Source organism: Nothobranchius furzeri, chromosome 19, assembly GCF_043380555.1.
Source record: "Nothobranchius furzeri strain GRZ-AD chromosome 19, NfurGRZ-RIMD1, whole genome shotgun sequence".
Lineage (NCBI taxonomy): Eukaryota > Metazoa > Chordata > Actinopteri > Cyprinodontiformes > Nothobranchiidae > Nothobranchius > Nothobranchius furzeri.
In genome coordinates, this window is record NC_091759.1 from 9925605 (window position 1) to 9943828 (window position 18224).

General features: G+C 40.5%; 2 protein-coding genes across 2 annotated transcripts; both read right to left on the reverse strand.

Moving 5' to 3' along the window:
* Nucleotides 1-2849: 2849 nt before the first annotated feature.
* On the reverse strand, nucleotides 2850-5802 carry LOC107396832 (saxitoxin and tetrodotoxin-binding protein 1). Its single transcript, XM_015976681.3, has 6 exons — nucleotides 5604-5802; nucleotides 5336-5481; nucleotides 5171-5262; nucleotides 3254-3379; nucleotides 3041-3160; nucleotides 2850-2958 (listed from the first exon to the last, which is right to left on the reverse strand). Exons 1-6 carry the CDS (start codon nucleotides 5727-5729, stop codon nucleotides 2915-2917), a joined length of 654 nt encoding a protein of 217 aa, XP_015832167.3. The 5' UTR covers nucleotides 5730-5802; the 3' UTR covers nucleotides 2850-2914.
* Nucleotides 5803-7370: 1568 nt separating this feature from the next.
* LOC107373943 (saxitoxin and tetrodotoxin-binding protein 1) lies at nucleotides 7371-17902 on the reverse strand. Its single transcript, XM_070547631.1, has 12 exons — nucleotides 17603-17902; nucleotides 16939-17084; nucleotides 16071-16135; nucleotides 14862-15026; nucleotides 14683-14787; nucleotides 14554-14599; nucleotides 10898-10964; nucleotides 10338-10483; nucleotides 9466-9530; nucleotides 8182-8310; nucleotides 8004-8108; nucleotides 7371-7904 (listed from the first exon to the last, which is right to left on the reverse strand). The coding sequence occupies exons 1-12, from the start codon at nucleotides 17882-17884 to the stop codon at nucleotides 7864-7866; spliced, it is 1362 nt and encodes a 453-aa protein (XP_070403732.1). The 5' UTR covers nucleotides 17885-17902; the 3' UTR covers nucleotides 7371-7863.
* Nucleotides 17903-18224: the final 322 nt, after the last annotated feature.

Genomic DNA, 18224 nt, shown 5'->3' on the forward strand with positions numbered 1-18224 from the left:
TACTACTTTCTACCATTACAACTATAAAAACTACTACTACTACTACTACCACTACTACTACCACTGCTACTACTATTACTCTTACTAATACTACTTCCTACCATTACAACTATACATACTACTGCTACTACTACTACTACTATTATTACTACTACTACTACTACTACCACTACTACTGCTATCACTGCTTCTACTATTAATCTTACTAATACTACTTCCTACAACTATTAAAATTACTACTACTACTACTACTACTACCACCACCACTACTTGTACTGTAGTAATGAGTACTACAATAGACATGAATTTGAAATGGATCATTGTAAGAACAATTTTCATTTCAAATTCATTGATTTAAGCACAGGTTATTCAAACATTTGATTTACACATCTTGTTCATTCATCACATACAGGTGCTGGCCAGTAAATTAGAATATCATCAAAAGGTTGAAAATATTTCAGTAATTCCATTCAAAACGTGAAACTTGTACATTATATTCATGCAATGCACACAGACCAATGTATTTCCGATGTTTATTACGTTTAATTTTGATATTTATAGGTGACAACCAATGAAAACATCAAATCTGGTATCTCAGAAAATTAGAATATTCTAAAGGCCAATGAAAAAATGTTTGTTTCTCTAATGTTGGCCAACTGAAAAGAATGAACATGAAAAGAATGTGCATGTATAGCACTCAATACTTAGTCGGGGCTCCTTTTGCCTCAATAACTGCAGTAATGCGGCGTGGCATGGACTCGATCAGTCTGTGGCACTGCTCAGGTGTTATGAGAGCCCAGGTTGCTCTGATAGTCGTCTTCAGCTCCTCTGCATTGTTGGGTCTAGCGTATTGCATCCTCCGCTTCACAATACCCCATAGATTTTCTATGGGGTTAAGGTCAGGCGAGTTTGCTGGCCAATCAAGGACAGGGATACCATGGTCCTTGAACCAGGTGCTGGTGGTTTTGGCACTGTGTGCAGGTGCCAAGTCCTGTTGAAAGGTGAAGTCTGCATCCCCATAAAGTTGGTCAGCAGCAGGAAGCATGAAGTGCTCTAAAACTTCCTGGTAGACGGCTGCATTGACCCTGGACCTCAGGAAACAGAGTGGGCCAACACCGGCAGATGACATGGCACCCCACACCATCACTGACGGTGGAAACTTTACACTGGACCTCATGCAATGTGGATTCTGTGCTTCGCTCTTCCTCCAGACTCTGGGTCCTTGATTTCCAAAGGAAATGCAGAACTTGCTTTCATCAGAAAACATAACTTTGGACCACTCAGCATCAGTCCAGTCCTTTTTGTCCTTGGCCCAGGCGAGACGCTTCTTGCGCTGTTTCATGTTCAAGAGTGGCTTGACACACGGAATGCGACACCTGAATCCCATGTCTTTCATGAGTCTCCTCGTGGTGGTTCTTGAAGCGCTGACTCCAGCTGCAGTCCACTCTTTGTGGATCTCCCCCACATTTTTGAATGGGTTTGTCGTCACAATTCTCTGCAGGGTGCGGTTATCCCTAGAGCTTGTACACTTTTTTCTACCACATTTTTTCCGTCCCTTCGCCTGTCTGTTAATGTGCTTGGACACAGAGCTCTGCGAACAGCCAGCTTCTTTAGCAATCACCTTTTGTGTCTTGCCCTCCTTGTGCAAGGTGTCAATGATTGTCTTTTGGACAGCTGTTAAGTCAGAAGTCTTCCCCATGATTGTGGTGCCTTCAAAACAAGACTGAGGGACCTTTTAAAGGCCTTTGCAGGTGTTTTGAGTAAATCAGCTGATTAGAGTGGCAGCAGGTGTCTTCTATATTCAGCCTTTTCAGAATATTCTAATTTTTTGAGATACCAAATTTGGAGTTTTCATTAGTTGTCACTTATGAATATCAAATTTAAATGTAATGAACATTGGAAATACATTGGTCTGTGTGCATTGCATGAATATAATGTACAAGTTTCACGTTTTGAATGGAATTACTGAAATATTTTCAACCTTTTGATGATATTCTAATTTACTGGCCAGCACCTGTATACCCGTAAGTTGTAAAAGTTCACTTTTTACTCAGAATGAGGAATCCATCAGTCTGAGATAAGGGAGGAAAGAGTTTTGCGGGAGACCTTGACAATTTATTTATGTCTGCGTTGAAGAACAATAAGTGAGCAAAAGGCTGATTCGTGCGTCCGAATCCTCCAGATGGCGTAACCTTGACTTTGCAGCTCTGGCGTGCATGAAAGGTTACTGTGTAAATTCGATGGTGAAAATTGACCCTTTTTATTCATTACAACTACAAAAACTACTACTACAACAACTACTACTATTACTACTACTACTACTACTACTACTATTACTACTACTAGTACTACTACTACTACTACTACCAATAATAATAATAATAATAATAATAATAATAATAATAATAATAATAATAATATAAACCACAACAAAAAGGTTAAGTCTTTTTCTCTTTAAAAGCTGCCATAAATTCTTTCCACCAGCAAATAAAATCAACGACATTGATTTAATTGCTATTGAAAAATACATTAAACAGAAGATTTTGGTCAAAAACGTCCTCTCCGAGAATTCACCAACAAAATTCAAACATCTCTCATGTTCTGTTTCTTGAGACTGAGAATTTTCTATCACAAAATAACTCTTTTGGCTTGCTAAATCATCAGCTGTCCCATCATTAGGTATCGTTCCATAAACACGAGGAAACAGTAGTTATATATTAACTGATTATAATTTCATTAAAAGCTCTAAAGAGAAAATAAGTTCATGAGATGTCATGACTGAAATATGGGATGTATTAACTGGAGAGGATCAGGGAGGGAAAAAAAACAAGGTTTATGGGTTCAGAACATATTTTCATTTAACTTTTAATGATGTTTTTTCACATATCGGCTGATCTTTCCACTTCTGATCTACTCAAGATTGACTGGCCTCTGGAGCGGATTTCTTGTGACAAAAATCTGAAAAATAAAAAATAAATAATAGTTTATTAGATGTGTGTGGTGTCCTAGTCAGACCAACATCCTCGCAGAATTCACAAACCTGCCAGTCCGTCGTAAGTATACACTCTGTCGTGAGGGAACTTCAGACACTCGGCCAGTTTCTTAAGATCATTGTGGTGGGTCTTATGATGCTCGACATCGCGGTGTGCTCCTTCCCTCTCTGAAACACAAGATCAATGGTGTTAGCAAAAGCTCATCTCAACCTTTATTCTATTGAAATGAGTGAGTTGCCAGCAAAAAGTGTTTGTGTTACTGTAGATGAGGAGGAATCGTATCGTCGAGGTTTTGTAGGTCATTGCCAGACAGTCATGACAACCCTCGTAAAAGTCCACGTCTCCTGTATCGTTGTACGGCTCAACCTGTCCATCCTTCTCCACTCCTAATTCACAAAACATGAAGAATGCATGCAGATTGTAATCAGAATAATACTGCCAGGAAATACTTGACAGTCAAAGTCAAAAGTCAAAGTCAAAGTCAAAGTTCGTTTGACTTTGACTTGACTTTTTGACTTTGACTTTGACTTTAATCGGCTGACTTGTTTTTATATATAAATCAGTGGCGGCTGGCCAGTAGAGGGTGATAGGGTGCCACCCTCCCAGTTTTCCCCAGTGTTTTTAATTTTTATTCAAAAAAATAAATAAATAAAATTAACAATAATCACATATTCTAAGTTAATTGTGTGATTTGTAACAAAAACAAATCATATATCAATATTGGTGAGAAGCTCTCTGCCGAGCGGTGGAGGCGACAGAAAGGCTGTAGGCTGTGTTTCAATCGCCCAAACAGCACGGAAGCAGCCGGCCAATTGCTGACAAGAAAATCAAACGGTAGAAATGGGAATGTATCTAATCAGTGTCGACGTTGTTTCAGAAGCATGATGGGCGATAGAGGTACCGCCCAAGGCTTTCGTTGGTGTTCGGTAGAACTCGGCAGAGTCTCGACTACTCCAGCACATTTTTGGTCGTGACGCAGATGTAATAGACATGGACGCCGCCAGTGAGCCTACAACCAGCATGGATACCGGATCTCAGCAGCCACTGAATTCAGTTCGGTCTCTTCTCCAGTATCCGTTCGAGAGGAGAACTATGGTGGAAAAACTTAATGTCAAAGAGCTTGGACCAGACCAGCCCGACGTAAGCCAGCAGGAGAAGGAGAGAGGTAAACTGTACACACAGGCTTCTCCCGAAATTGGTACACCAGGAAGGCTTGGCTAGCTGGATGCAATCACGCTAATGTGTTATTTTGCTTTCCGTGTTTGTTATTCAAAACGACTGTGACAGATAAGGCATGGATTGAGTCAGGAGTTACGGACATGAAACATTTTTCTGAGAAGGTGAAGAAACACGAGTTATCCCGGGCACACATGGACAACACGGTAAAGCTAGCTATGCTAGGCAGAGCTAACATTGCCATGCAGCTAGAGACGAGGGGCACAGGCTTGCAGTGAAGAAACACAAGGAAGAAGTGGATCAGAACCGGCACATTTTGTCCAAGAGAGAGATGTCAACACAGTGTATGAGCACAAGGATGACCTCCTCAGATTTTTCCAGATGATCAGAGACTCGGATGACTTTGATCCAATCACTGAGAGAGAGGCAGGAGGCTTTGTGAGAATGCTGGAGGAAGAAGATTTCGGCTTTCTGCTGGCATTGTGTCACAAGATCATGCCACATGTGGACATGCTGTTCAACCAGCTGCAGAAGAGGAACATTGACTCTGTCTGCATCTGACAGGGGTCATCCAGAGCTTCACCAACAGTATGCAAAAGATCAGGTACACACTTGTTTATTTAATATTATTGTGATAAAATTCTCCAGTATGTTAGTTTCACAAACAGTAACGTGGATGTGGACCATGTATGGTCATGTTATTTTATGTGCAATTTAATGCAGTATTTTTCACCCTTGGTCCGCAAGGCAGTTTGCCAATAGTCAGACACACGTGGATTAATCCCTTTGTCCAATAATGTAAGACAGGAAATTAAAGAGCTGTGCTTAATTCAGGAAATAGTGAAGTTGTGCACAAAGCTCAGAAAGCACAAGTTTGTTAAAAAAAATAGCACAGCCCCACCAAAAATATTTTTCACCAGCTGCCACTGATATAAATGCACCATGGATTATTTAATTGTATTTTAATATTGCGGTGTATAGTCTTGTGTGACTGAACTCACTGATGGAATCGTATTTCAGTGTGTGATGCTCAGCGTCATCAGTGGGTATCGTCATGTTTTCATAGTAGGTAGTACAAGAGTCAAGACTTCCTCTGAAAGCAGGACAGATTAGTCAAACAAAGATCTAACACAACCTCACACAGTTCTTGGAAGCTGATTACTCACTTGTACACGTTCCTCTCAATGTACTCGAAGGTTTTGTTGCCAGGGAGGAGTTTGAACTCTACATGAGAACTGGAGCAGTTGGCCAGCAAGCTGTGGCCATCCTCATGATCAGCAACGGACCAGACCAGAACCCATTCGCCAAAGATCTACAGGAGGAAAAAAAGGACAAACCAGAGCTTTAAAGTTCAAATCAGGACATGTTTTGTTTAACTGAGAAAACTGAAGCTTTGGAAGGAAACGGGTGAACCACCATTACTGCCTAACTTACCCTGTGCAGGTGCTTTGTTGGCATTCTTTTGGTCACGGTGGAGCAGTGTTCATGGGTTGGTGCAGCGTTAGTGCTGATCGCTGCCAGCAGCAGCAGCAAAAACCCAGGTCCCTTCAACAAGCACATCGTACTCTGGATGAAAAACACACTGAGCTTTTGTCAGGAACCAACAGAAGTGGGAACTGTTTGGTTTATAATGGCTCAGGCCCTGATTACCACAGGGTCAGTCCAAAGATAATGTGTGCTCAGTGGGTTACATAACTTAGGTTCACCCTTTGATTTATTTATTGTTTTTGGTCAGTTAGGAAGTGGAACGTTTTTGTGGAGCCAAAACAGTCAGGGAGATGTCTGACATCAGGTAAAAGGTTCAAAGATGAAACCTTTTATTAAAGAATCTTTCAGTGTGACCTGTGCCCCTTTCCTGGAGTCGCAGTGTCCTGACGGTTCTTAATTAGAAACTACAGGGAGTGAGGGGTTAAGTAATCCATAACAGAATGATGTATTCATTCAAGCTGATTAGCAATGATCAGGTGTTCTTTCCATTTATGTAAACAGATACACGTCCTGGTAACTGGTCGTTAGGGTGCAGTCAGACATTTGACAAAATATTTGATGAACTGTCAAGTCAAACTGATAAATAAATAGTGATAAATAGGGTTGGGTACATCAGCTTAATAGTGCGCATACACATGCATGCATGCATGCACACACACATGCACCACCTAATTTATCATGCATGACATGTCACTGAAGAGACCACAGCAGATTCATTGAAAAAAAAATGAATGGATAAATGAATCATATTTTGAAAACAGAAGATTTTCTATACTCGGTTTGATGGGGCCATTTGGTTGATTGCCGAGTCAAGGGTCACCACCACCAATGAAGGAAACATTACCCGGTGTTTGTAGAACCCAGCATGGTGAGACGGTGAGCTAATTATTTGGTTCTGGTGTACTTGAGTAGGAAACATATGAAACTTGCAGGGTGATGCTTTGTTCACGGAAAACTAGAAAAGAGAAGAAAGATACTTTGCCAGGTTTCAGAAGTCCTGGCATTGAACTTGTTATAGAAATTTAATGTTTTATTATTTCTTGATTATTAATCCTATTAACTGAATGTATTACTCTATGCCTGAAAGCATTCTCATTCATTCAGACACACCCACACATTCCTGTAACCATTCAGGCACACACACACGTTCATTTCCACACACACACCTGTTCCTTTCTTAATTCATGTTATAAATAAACTTGAAGGGCTGATGTTCTTTGCAGTAGTAAGACTCAACCATTGCTTGAGCGTCTGCCCTTTTTGCAAACAGTAACTTGTCTGGGTAATTGTCTTTCTTTTCTCTTCGACTGCAGGTTTTAGGTGATTGATAAAACCCCTAACAGCAATTCACTCTGTTTGTTTGTCTGATGGCTTTGGATGCCAAGTCTTGACAGCATGGATGACTATACTCCTCATCCTCATGAGGACGATGCTGCGCCTCTACCTCACCTTCACCTGGAGACACAGATTTTCACACCCACCCCTTTCCAGCATGTAAATAAAGTATTCCTTTTGCACAAAGATGCTATTTGGCCAAATTAACTAAGCACTATTAAGTTTTCGAGGATGGAGCGCTCTGAGGATCATGTTTGCTTATTTCTCTTGTGCATTTGAAGGTTTGTGCAGAATGCTTCTGAGAAGCCAGTTCTCTCTGCATTTACCCAGATCAACAAAAAGCAGACAACCCAAACAGGTGAAACTCAGAAATATTGATTATTGTGCAAAAATTCCTTTATTTCAAAAAATTAATAAGAGGCTGTAATAACTTTAAAAAATTTAACATTGTACAATACAATTTCCCTTTCCCTTTAGGAGGTACTTATTTTTCATTCCAGCTGTTGGACTGAGGTTACATCCAGATGTTACAGTACCCAGCATCTAGCTGAACAAAGTGGGACAACAGGAACAAACTGAAATCAATAACTGAGTCACAAGTGAAGAAAGATCATCCTACAGTGAAGGTCAGAAAATTGCATCATCAACCATTTTATTATCGCTTCACAAGCCTCTGAATCTCGATCTAATCAGTGATTCCTATCTGCACATTTCCAAGAAGTTCCTTTGCAGAAATGTCGATACGGACCTCTGATTCAGACATATCTGATAAAACAAGTCTGAAACTACTGGTTTAAGTCATCGTGCATTAGACACAGACAAATCGGTTTGTTTTTTTAATTCGTCTCTCAGGCAGGTTTAACAGTTTTTGTTAGTATTGCACTTTGATGCCTTCACCCTCCTGACAGTAACCTGCAGAAACACAAAGAAAAGTCAGTTTGATATCGAATCCAGGCTAAAAAATAAACGTAGGCGTCACTTTAAAAAAGGAAACACATAAAAGCGAACGACCTTTCTCAGGATTGTGTCGGTAGTATGGCACTCCAGAGTAACCGAAGCAGCGCGCCTGCTTTTTGAAATGCTCCAGATCAGAGTCCTTCAGGGTGGACTCCCTGCCTAGAAACACACAAAATGGTTTAATCCAACTGTCACATGAGTCAGTTTCTCTATTTTACTGGTTTTCACTTACCTAAGAAATAAAGAGCTCGAGTGTGGATCTCATCCGCATCAGTAGCATGGTTGATGGTGATGTTCGAAATGAAGACCAGACAGCCATCACAACTGGGCAGGATGTGGGAGACGGACCTCCCGTTCGAAACTAGAGACAAATGCAAAAAACAGATTTAATAAACAACTACTCTTTTGGGTTGAAGATACACTTTTGTAAAAAATAAATAAATAAAAAAAATAACCCATGCAGTACGCTGTATGGGATTTCACTGGGTATCCCATATTTCTCCCACAGAACCAATAAATTGTCCCTGATGTGAACAATACAGAAAATACATAGATGAGTATGAAATAACGAGAAAAATGTAAATAAATTACTTTTACAAAAACAAATGAGAAATGACCTTGTAATGAAAGCAGCAAAAATTAAAAAGCAAAAAATAAAAAAGAATATTTGAATACAAAGGAAAATGGCTACAATTATAATCAAAACTACAAGAACTAAAGAAAAGAATGTCTTTAATTCCTTATTTTATAAAAAATATTTTAATTGGAATTTTTATGAATTTATTATTTATAACAAATAGTTTTGATATTTTGAACAATACTTCATCTGTAGATCAAAAACTCAAATGGTTTAAACCAGGGGTGTCAAACATGCAGCCCGCGGGCCGGATCCGGCTCGCAAGCGGGTTAAATCCGGCCCGCGAGATGGTTGTGTAAACTTTATTTTCATACTTTACAATGTAGAGTTAAAATAAACTTATCTTTGTGAGCAAGTTTTCTCTGTAATGAGTATAAATAAAACAAAGCTGCGCTCAAGGCGCACACAAGAACTTGAATCACATCCTGAAGTTGGCCGCCACTCAGGATGTGACTTCTGATATTGATGTGCCGGTGAAAGCTAAAAGATGTAAAGTAAAATGAGTCAAATATACTTTTAAGTGCTGCATGAAACTGATCTTGCCATGTCATCTGTAAGCTCTTTCAATCACTAAGGAATGTTTTTTTTATTTGTTGATTTTTTTCTTTCTAATTTTAAAGTACACTTCAGGTGTTGTACTTGTACTACACTGTCCTCAGGCTCCAGCCTTGTTTTATATTGATTGTATTAAAACAAAGAAAATCTTAAGATTTTTTTTATTTTATTTACCGGTCCGGCCCACTTGGGAGTAGATTTCCCTCAATGTGGCCCCTGAGCTAAAATGAGTTTGACACCCCTGGTTTAAACATTTAGTGCCCGTCTTTGAGTTTAACCTGCAGGCTTTTGGCTCTTTGTGTCAGATCAGGTCAGTAAACTCACAGAATGATGTCACTGTGTTGCCGTCCAACGTCATATTGAACAATGTAGTAAGGCAGGTTCCATTACTGGGAAAATATCAAAAGAAAAAGGAAATTCATACATTTACATGTTTCTGGGGAATAGTAAATAATGAGACATTTAAAATTTGTGCTTTTTAATACAAAAAATAAGACAAATATTAAAGAGCAAGTCACCCCCTACAAGAAACTTACTTCACTCCCACTTCCTGTTTGTAAAATGCAACAAATGCTGTTGCCTAGCAGACCGAGAGGGCAGAGCTGCTAACAAATACACACACACACACACACACACACACACACACACACACACACACACACACACACACACACACACACACACACACACACACACACACACACACACACACACACACACACACACACACACACACATGCTCACACGCTCGCACACACTCACACACACGCTCACAACGACATTGTGACATCATATTGTACCATCTAATGTTCTAGGGTAACTCTTAGCCAATAGCGATGGCAGATTTAAATTCAAATGCAGTGCAGAGGTTTTACCTAACAGCACAACACTGACAGTTTAAAGCAGAAAATTTAAATTTGAACTAAAATGCAGTAAAGTGCAAAACTATTGACTACACGTGTCTGCAGTACGATTAGACACACATTTATGTAGTTTATCAGAAAAAAAGTTGATTTGGGGGTGACTTGCTCTTTAAAGATCTTTGGCTCTGAAAATGTTTATAACTTAAAACAAACACTGCAAAAGATGAAATCTATTTTTTTTATTTGGACCAACATGCACTGAGGCAACATGCTTTAATCACAGATTAGTGAGAGCTTAAAGTGTGTTTTACCAGCTTTTCCATTAAAACTCACATCTTGTTCTCCTGAGTCTGGAGCACCTGAGAACTGCTGGATGGAGACGCTGTGATGTTCACCCAGGAGCTGTCGGTCATCTTAATGACTGATTTATAGAAATCATGATCCGTGTACAATGCAAGCAAGTGTGTTCTGCCAAACATCTGCAGACAGAAACCAGGATGTTGGAGAAGACTTTTAAGATGTTCTATTAAAGAGCATGCTCACAGAGAAACGGGTGAACGGAGGCAGTGGAAGAGTTGCATTGCTGTTAACCAATCAGAGGCTAGATATATGAATTTTATGAATTATAATAAATGTTACATGAAGGGGTAGGAGACACATTTAGGGAAGGGGGTGGAGTCCAGATACCGTGTTTGTGTTTAAAAACTAGCTTGTTTTGCAGACTCGCTGTTGCAGCTTTAAAGCCATCACCCCAGTCTTCCACACAAACATCTTTTTTTTTTCTTTTTTAAATTTGTTTCATATGAAATGTCAAAAATCAGCAGAGAAAAGCTTAATTTTCTCTGACTGACACATAGAATTAAGTAATCAGTGATTAATGAGAGGTTGTTTACCACAGAGGGGTCGGCCAAAGATAAAGGTTTCGCCAGCTGCTTGCACTCTTCAGGTGTTGGATCTGAGCTGAGAAACAGAGAAGCAAAAAGGATGAAACCACTCGGCTTCTGACTCATGATGCTGTAGACTAGAGGGACCCAGAATAACCTAGAAGGGAGGTTTCCATTACAAGAATTTATCTGTGAGTTTAGGGTAGAAGAAGAAGAAGAAGAAGAAGAAGAAGAAGAAGAAGAAGAAGAAGAAGAAGAAGAAGAAGAAGAAGAAGAAGAAAATATAATTTCTATAGCGCCTCTCAAGATAAAAATCATGAGGCACCTCACAAAAACAAAAAATGTAAAAATATAAAAAAGCATTTAGAAAATTGTTTAAAATATATTTAAAATGAGCAAAGAATAGTCAATTGTGATTAAAATAATGTTAAAAAAGAGAGAGTGAATAGGAAAGAGGGAAATTAGTGGATCCTGAGGAAGGTGGAATAGGTGGGAAGAGCAGAATAAAGAGAGAGTGGTGGAGAAGGTCATACAAAAGCCAGCTTGAACAAGTGAGTCTTCAGCTGCTTTTTGAAGGAGTCCACTGAGTCCACTGATCTCAGGCTCAGGGGGAGAGAGATCCAGAGTCTGGGGGCCACAGCAGCAAATGATCTGTCATCTTTGGACTTTAGCCTGGTGCTGCACAACCAGTAGGCTTTGATCACTGGACCTCAGGGACCTGCTGGGGGTGTAGGGACTAAGAAGATCACCAATGTAAGATGGTGCTTGTCCATGTAAGGCCCTATAGACCAGAACCAGGATCTTGAAATGAACCCTGAAGTTGACTGGCAGCCAGTGAAGCTGGAGGAGAAGCGGGGTGATGTGGGTGTGTTTGGAGGACTTGGTCAGAAGCCGAGCACAGGCATTCTGAACCACCTGTAGACGGTTCAGGGAGGTTCTGCTCAGACACGTGAAAAGAGAGTTACAGTAGTCTAAGCGTGAGGAGATGAAAGTGTGGATAACTGTCTCAAGTTCAGAGCGGGACAGAATGGGACTCAGCTTAGCAATGTTGCTGAGATGGAAGAAGGAAGAGCGAACAAGAGAACTGACATGAGAATCCAGGGTGAGAGCTGGGTCAAAGGTCACACCAAGATTCCTGACGGAAGGTTTGATGTGAGAAGCAAGCTGACCAAGAGGGTCTCTGACTTTGGGAACCAGCTTGTTTGGGGCACAGATGAGGATCTCAGTCTTATCTTCATTCAGCTGAAGAAAGCTCCCACCATCCAGGTTTTGATAGAGTCTAAGCAGGTGTGTAACAGCTGCAGCTTAGACATCTCATGGGGCTTAAAGGAGATGCACAGTTGGATGTCATCTGCATAAAGATGGTAGGAAATTCCTTTGAAGGAGCTCAGGATGTGCGGAAGAGGAAGCAGATAGAGGAGGAAGAGCAGAGGCCCCAGCACAGAACCTTGTGGGACACCATGAGTAAGAGAGGTGGTGGAGGACCTAAACTTGGAGACGGCCACAGAAAAGGAGCGCTCAGAACGATAAGAGGAGAACCACTACAGAGCAGTTCCTGATGGGCCTACCCAGTCTCTCAGCCTCTCCAGTAGCAGGTGATGGTCAACAGTGTCAAAGGCTGCAGTCAGGTCCAGCAGGACCAGAACAGAACAGTCCCCTGCATTACTGTGAGTCAGAAGGTCATTAGAGACCCTAAGAAGAGCTGTTTCAGTAGAATGAGCTCTACGAAAACCTGACAGGAAGCTATCATAGATGTTATGTTCATCAAAAGCAGCTGTGAGTTGTTTAACCACAACCTTTTCCAAGATCTTGGTGATGAACGGAAGTTTAGAGATGGGTCTGAAGCTGCTATGGAGAGAGAGGTCAAGGATTTATCACTGGGTGATATTTAATACAACACTGCATCCTGAAAAATCACAAACTTAGTCTTGAACTGTTGCTGTTTGAATCAGAGTCAGTGCCCCATCCTTCTGTGTTGTGTTGGGTCTGGCCCAAGGGGCTATTTTGGTCAGCATTTTTTGAAGCCAAGAAGGAGTGGCTAAAATCGCAATTCCACCGTCATCCACTAGGGGCTGGCACCAGAAGTGAGGAAATCCTCATTGACTCCCATCTTAAAAATGCCAATTTCACAGCAGAAATAAACATGTTTACAGCCTGGTTCAAAAAACCAATTTAGGTTTAATAGAACTAGTTTACATTCATGACAACTCTGAGGGGGGTGAATTGATTTGTAACTCTTTTGTTTAAAGGTAATTAAATGCTTAAAATTCTGATTAATTAATGAGCACCAGAGCCACGTGACTTCAGAGCTAGCAATGGGAACTAGCTCCAGGGAAAGGCCTCAGCTTGGGCCCCACGTTAATAGATGTTCGGCCATTCTGAATGTCTGAACTTTAGCTGTGTCCTCTTTGTGTTCGTGTTTGGATGCTAATCATGGAATTGTTTGGACAAAGAGGGCAAGCTGTGGTTACTAGAATCCAAGCAGTTTCTGTTTATTTTTTATCATTAAGTAAAATTATTTTTCTGTACTTCATTTTGCTGGTTGAATGGGGCGAAATGCTGTGTCGTTTAACTGCTTAGTCAAACATGTGGGGCTGCTGGTAGGATAAGAAACTCGAGCGGGTGCCCGACTTCTCCTGTCTCCTGCCTGGGAACAGTTTGTTCAAGCAGTCGACTGGCTATTCCCATTTCCCGGGGCAGCCTGGACGAGGTGGCTGCGATGTGGGGCTGTAGTCATCCTGGTCACTTGTGGATCTCTGAGGGAGACCACAGAAACACCTCAGTTCTTTAAGTTGATGCTGCTTCACTTTCGAGTTGCCACAATCTGGGAGTGTCAACTCAGCCCCCGGCTCTGTGTCGACACAACACTGAGGTAACCGATTTGACAAGGTCAGACTCACAGATCTTTGACCACGGTGGGCCAGCGAAGCCCGATATCCTCGGTCAGCTTATCTAGTTTTGATTTCATTACTAAGCAGGCCAGAGGTGACCTCAGTGAGGCCACCTCACTCCACTGCAGTTTTCTTGCTAAAATGCCTTGAAAAACCCTGTCAGCTTTGGTTTAGCATTTAGCTAATGTCCCACATATCTCCAACAGTGGATCATGAGCTGATGTGAAAGGCCATGGCGCCTGGCTACGATCGCAGCGGTCTGCTTGTTTTTAACAGTCCCAATCCATACTAGATCTCCACAGGCTACCATCATGGCTACAGCCTCGCACGAGAGCCAGTCAGCCATGCAGATGGGCTACCCCAGAGCCCTTAGCTTCTTGAGTTAGCTACGTTAGCTAGCAGCTTCACTGGTTCGTTTGTTCTAACCCTGTTCCAAACATAACAGCCCCACCCTCAGCTCCACCTCTTTTCCCAGTTTTGGATTGTCTGGGTGAGACGGGACCTGTGACACAGTCAAAAAAATCAGTGGCGGGAACCTCCCATTCTTCAACCCTCCATTCAACCTGCCACCTGCGGTGCAATGTCCATATTTTTATATGTCAATGGTCTGGCCTGATTTTTATGTCAGTTCAAGGCAGCATGAGCCGACTGTCGAAGGCAACAGGATCTTTAAAGTTCAGCAGGTTATCGATTACAACACCCACATTTCTAACTACTTGTGATAGAGAAACAATCATCAGTTTGGAAGGCAGTGGGATTACAAGAAGGACTGACTCTTGTGAATGCGGCAGCCTGAGGCCTTCTCCCTCCTGACAGAAAGCTGCAGAGACAGAAAAGAAAATTTCAGCATGAACTGAAATCCAGGTAAAAAGTTACAACAAAAGAAATTTAAAAGTGACTGACTATTTGTAGGATTGTAGCGGAAGTCTGGCTCTCCAGAGAAGCCGAGGCAGCTTGCCTGCTTCTTGAAATGCTCCAGATCAGAGTCCGTCAGGGTGAACTCCCTGCCTAGAAAAAAAAAGAATGTTGGTCATCTGACTGTTATATCAGACCATTTGTCCATCTTACAAGTTTCTTCCTACTTAAGAGGTAAAGAGATTGAACATGGAGCTCATCATCCTCAAAGGTCTCCTTGATTTTCATAATCTTGAGGAACTCCTTCACGTGTCTGGCAGTGGAGTTGATGCTCACGAGCAGACAGCCATTGCAGCTCGGCAGGACGTGGAAAACAGAGTTCATGTTGGGAACTGGAGACATGCATAAAATCATCAACCATTTCAAACAGGTGCCTTTTGTGACTAGGAGAACCACCCCTCATGTGCAAGAGAGAGCTACTGCTGGAGGAGCAAATATGTTTTGTATGAAACATAATAAAAAAATACTCCTAATATGTCACCTTTGAATAATAAAAAGAAATTAACATGCAATAAGATCAGATGAAAGATAATTAGTAAAAAGGAAAGAATGCTGAGGAGGAAAAAAGCTACAGATATACTGCGTTTTTTTCCCCATGACAGTTTATTAGGTATTTATAAAAAGAGGTTTTGTGCTGGTAAAGTTTCTCAGTCATCCAGGTCATGGTAATCCAAAGAGGTTTGAATAAAGGCAACAGCTACACAAGCACATGGCGCAACACAGGTGAACTACCTCTTTAGCGCAAGTCTCAGCAATCCACCTACACCAGAAGGACAAGGGACACACTTTTGAAGATGACTAAATGCACATTCTGGACAGAGAAAATAGATGGTTTGAGAGAGAAGTAAAGGAAGCTGTTTTTGTCAAATGGGAACGGTCGACATTAAGCAGAGGAGGCCTCAAGTTTTACCTTTCCAGCACCTATAATGCAGATTTAATTCCAAAACAGTTTCAGTCCAGATCACACCCTCCTGATTCTAATCCAAACACCATTCCCACATAATAGGGGCTAACAACTTCAGTGACTCCTCAGAGGATAGGAAGGAGGGGTATTCATGAGTAGTTTCATCTTGTTAAACAACAACAGCTAGCTACAGTTTATAAGCATGACCCTCTCATTTTCCAGTCAGAATTGACAAAACTCCTCAGATGAGAAGCAAAACATCTTCAAGAAACCAAAGAAGTCCAGTTGCCTTCACACAAACTCCTTTAGATTACCATGGCCTGGATGACTGAGAATCTTCATCAGCATTTTGACTTGAGCTTTCAAAGCACATCCTTGTGTTAAAACTTTGGTTAAAACTAAAGCAGATGCATTAAGCAATTTCTTCTGCAGGTTTATGACTGTTTGCGTGAGACTAGGATAGGAAACTCACCTGATGCTCTTGCTGTGTCTCCGTCTATCGTCACTCTTACTGTTGAACCAAGACAGACCCCACCTCTGGAGAGATGTCAAGAAGCAAATTTAGTTCATAATTTAAAAAATGCTCCCTAGAGAATAGTAAACCAGACAAATATGAAGAATTAAAATGTACATTTTCATCATTACTAGTTTTTTTTAACTAAATAAGGGTAGTATTAAAGACGTCTGTTCCTGAAAATGTTTCTTAATTACTTAAAGGTGTGGTTGACCGAAAGATCATTTTTAATTATTATTTCTGATTATAATCAGTTACTCTGAGTTTTTCATGCAGTCTGAATATGAAATCAGTTTTCTACACCTATCTCCTGCTTTAGCTTCTGATACAAAATAGATGGTGAAATTCTAAGATTTGAAAATCCTTACAATGTGATGTCACACTGTGAATTTGCACTCACCCATCTTGGCTCGCGCCCGCCCATAGGAAGGCTTTTTAAAATTTGTTTTGCAGCGAGGAGAGAGAGCAGAGAATGTGTTTGTGAAACTGACTTTGCAACATGGCTGAACACATTCTGCTAGCCAATCAGAAGTGAGTTTTGTGCATATTATTAATAATAATGAGTAATCCTGCTGCTTTCAGCCCACCTCCAATCTTGCACCAGCAATCTTTTGCACCTCAGAACAGGAGAATCATAGCTTTGTTTTTTCTTGTATTACTCCGTTGATTTACATTGGAGAACACTCAAATGTACTGAATAAACAAGTAAACCACAACTTTAAAACAATTCCTGCAAAAGATGAAATCAAAACTTTTTTTGAGGCCAATTTTCTGATGCAAAGGAATAGGAAAGGAATAGAAATAGAAAGGAAGATGCATTACTCACAACTTGTCCTCCTGAATCATGAGAACCTGAGTGTTGCTGGATGGAGATGCTTTGATGTTCACCCAGGAGCTGTCAGTTATCTTTAGGATGGCCTTAGAAACTTTATGGTTCGTGTAACCTGCAATGAAGTGCATTCTGCCAATCATCTGCAGAAAGTAAACAAGATGTTGGTTAAAGATGTTATTTTATTATTTGTGAATATTGTAACAATATAATGACAGGTTACAGCTTTCTGAAACTACTATACTAACTATACTAAACTAAATATAACTAACTATACTAAACTAACTATAAAACATTTATATTAAAATATATAACTGAAGTCTAATTTAAAATAATTTTTTTAAAGTACCATTTACAGCAGAAGTCATGTAAACAATTTACTGAAGGCACCTGATAAGGAGGCAAGAGCAGCACTACATGTCAAAGTTTAAGAACGAAAGAAAGAAAAACTCTAGTTTTTCTTTCTTTCTTCAGATTTGAATTTTAAACCATGTTTCATTGTTAGTCAGACTTTTTAGTAATTAAAGCCACAACCCCAAATTATTATTTTTGTAATTGTTTTATGTTCAGTCTAAAAATAAATCAGCCACAGAAACTGAAATGAGCTCAATTTTCTCTTCCTGACTCATCAAACATCAGTGATAAATGAGAGGTAGTTTACCACGGAGGGGTCAGCAAAAGATAAAGGTTTCACCAGCTGGTTGCATTCTTCAGGTGTCGGAGCTGAGCTGCACAGAAACAGCGAAGCAAAGAGGATAACACCACTCAGCCACAGATTCATGATGCTACAGAGGGACATGGGACAAAAGAACAAGATATAAACCCTCAAGAAGTAACTTTCCACTTCAGAACTGAGTGTCTGACTGCATTTTATACACTCAGGCAAGGTTAAAATCTGTGGGTTTTCCAGTTGTTGAGTAAGACTGGATGATTTAGGGGGCATGGATTCCCTTTTACACAGATGTGTAAAAAAGTAAAATCAAACAGAAATTTCCATCCAAACAGATTTACTGTATTTGACAGTCCAAAGATGTCCTTGTTTATGAGGGATTTAATCAGGATTCTGTAGAGTTTTTGTATTAATCATTTACTCCTTTGTTTATTTTACGTGCCCTTTGCAACAACATTGACATAAAACCTCTTAGCCTTTAGACTGATTTTAAACTAGGAACAGTGGGATGCATCTCGACTTCCACTAACCCCTAACCTAATGATGCATTTGCCTCTAGAATTTTGTCTAGATCACTGAAATGTTTAATTTACTTTAATGACAGAAGTAAAAG

Coding starts and splice junctions, on each gene's coding strand:
- LOC107396832 (XM_015976681.3), bottom strand. CDS start 5,729: ATGTGCTTGTTGAAGGGACCTGGGTTTTTGCTGCTGCTGCTGGCAGCG. Junction 3,380..5,170: donor ACTGAAATACGATTCCATCA/GTGAGTTCAGTC, acceptor TTTGTGAATTAG/GAGTGGAGAAGGATGGACAG. Junction 3,161..3,253: donor ACGATTCCTCCTCATCTACA/GTAACACAAACA, acceptor CTTGTGTTTCAG/AGAGGGAAGGAGCACACCGC.
- LOC107373943 (XM_070547631.1), bottom strand. CDS start 17,884: ATGCCCCCTAAATCATCCAGTCTTACTCAACAACTGGAAAACCCACAG. Junction 14,788..14,861: donor TCAATCTCTTTACCTCTTAA/GTAGGAAGAAAC, acceptor TTTTTTTTCTAG/GCAGGGAGTTCACCCTGACG. Junction 7,905..8,003: donor CCGACACAATCCTGAGAAAG/GTCGTTCGCTTT, acceptor GTGTTTCTGCAG/GTTACTGTCAGGAGGGTGAA.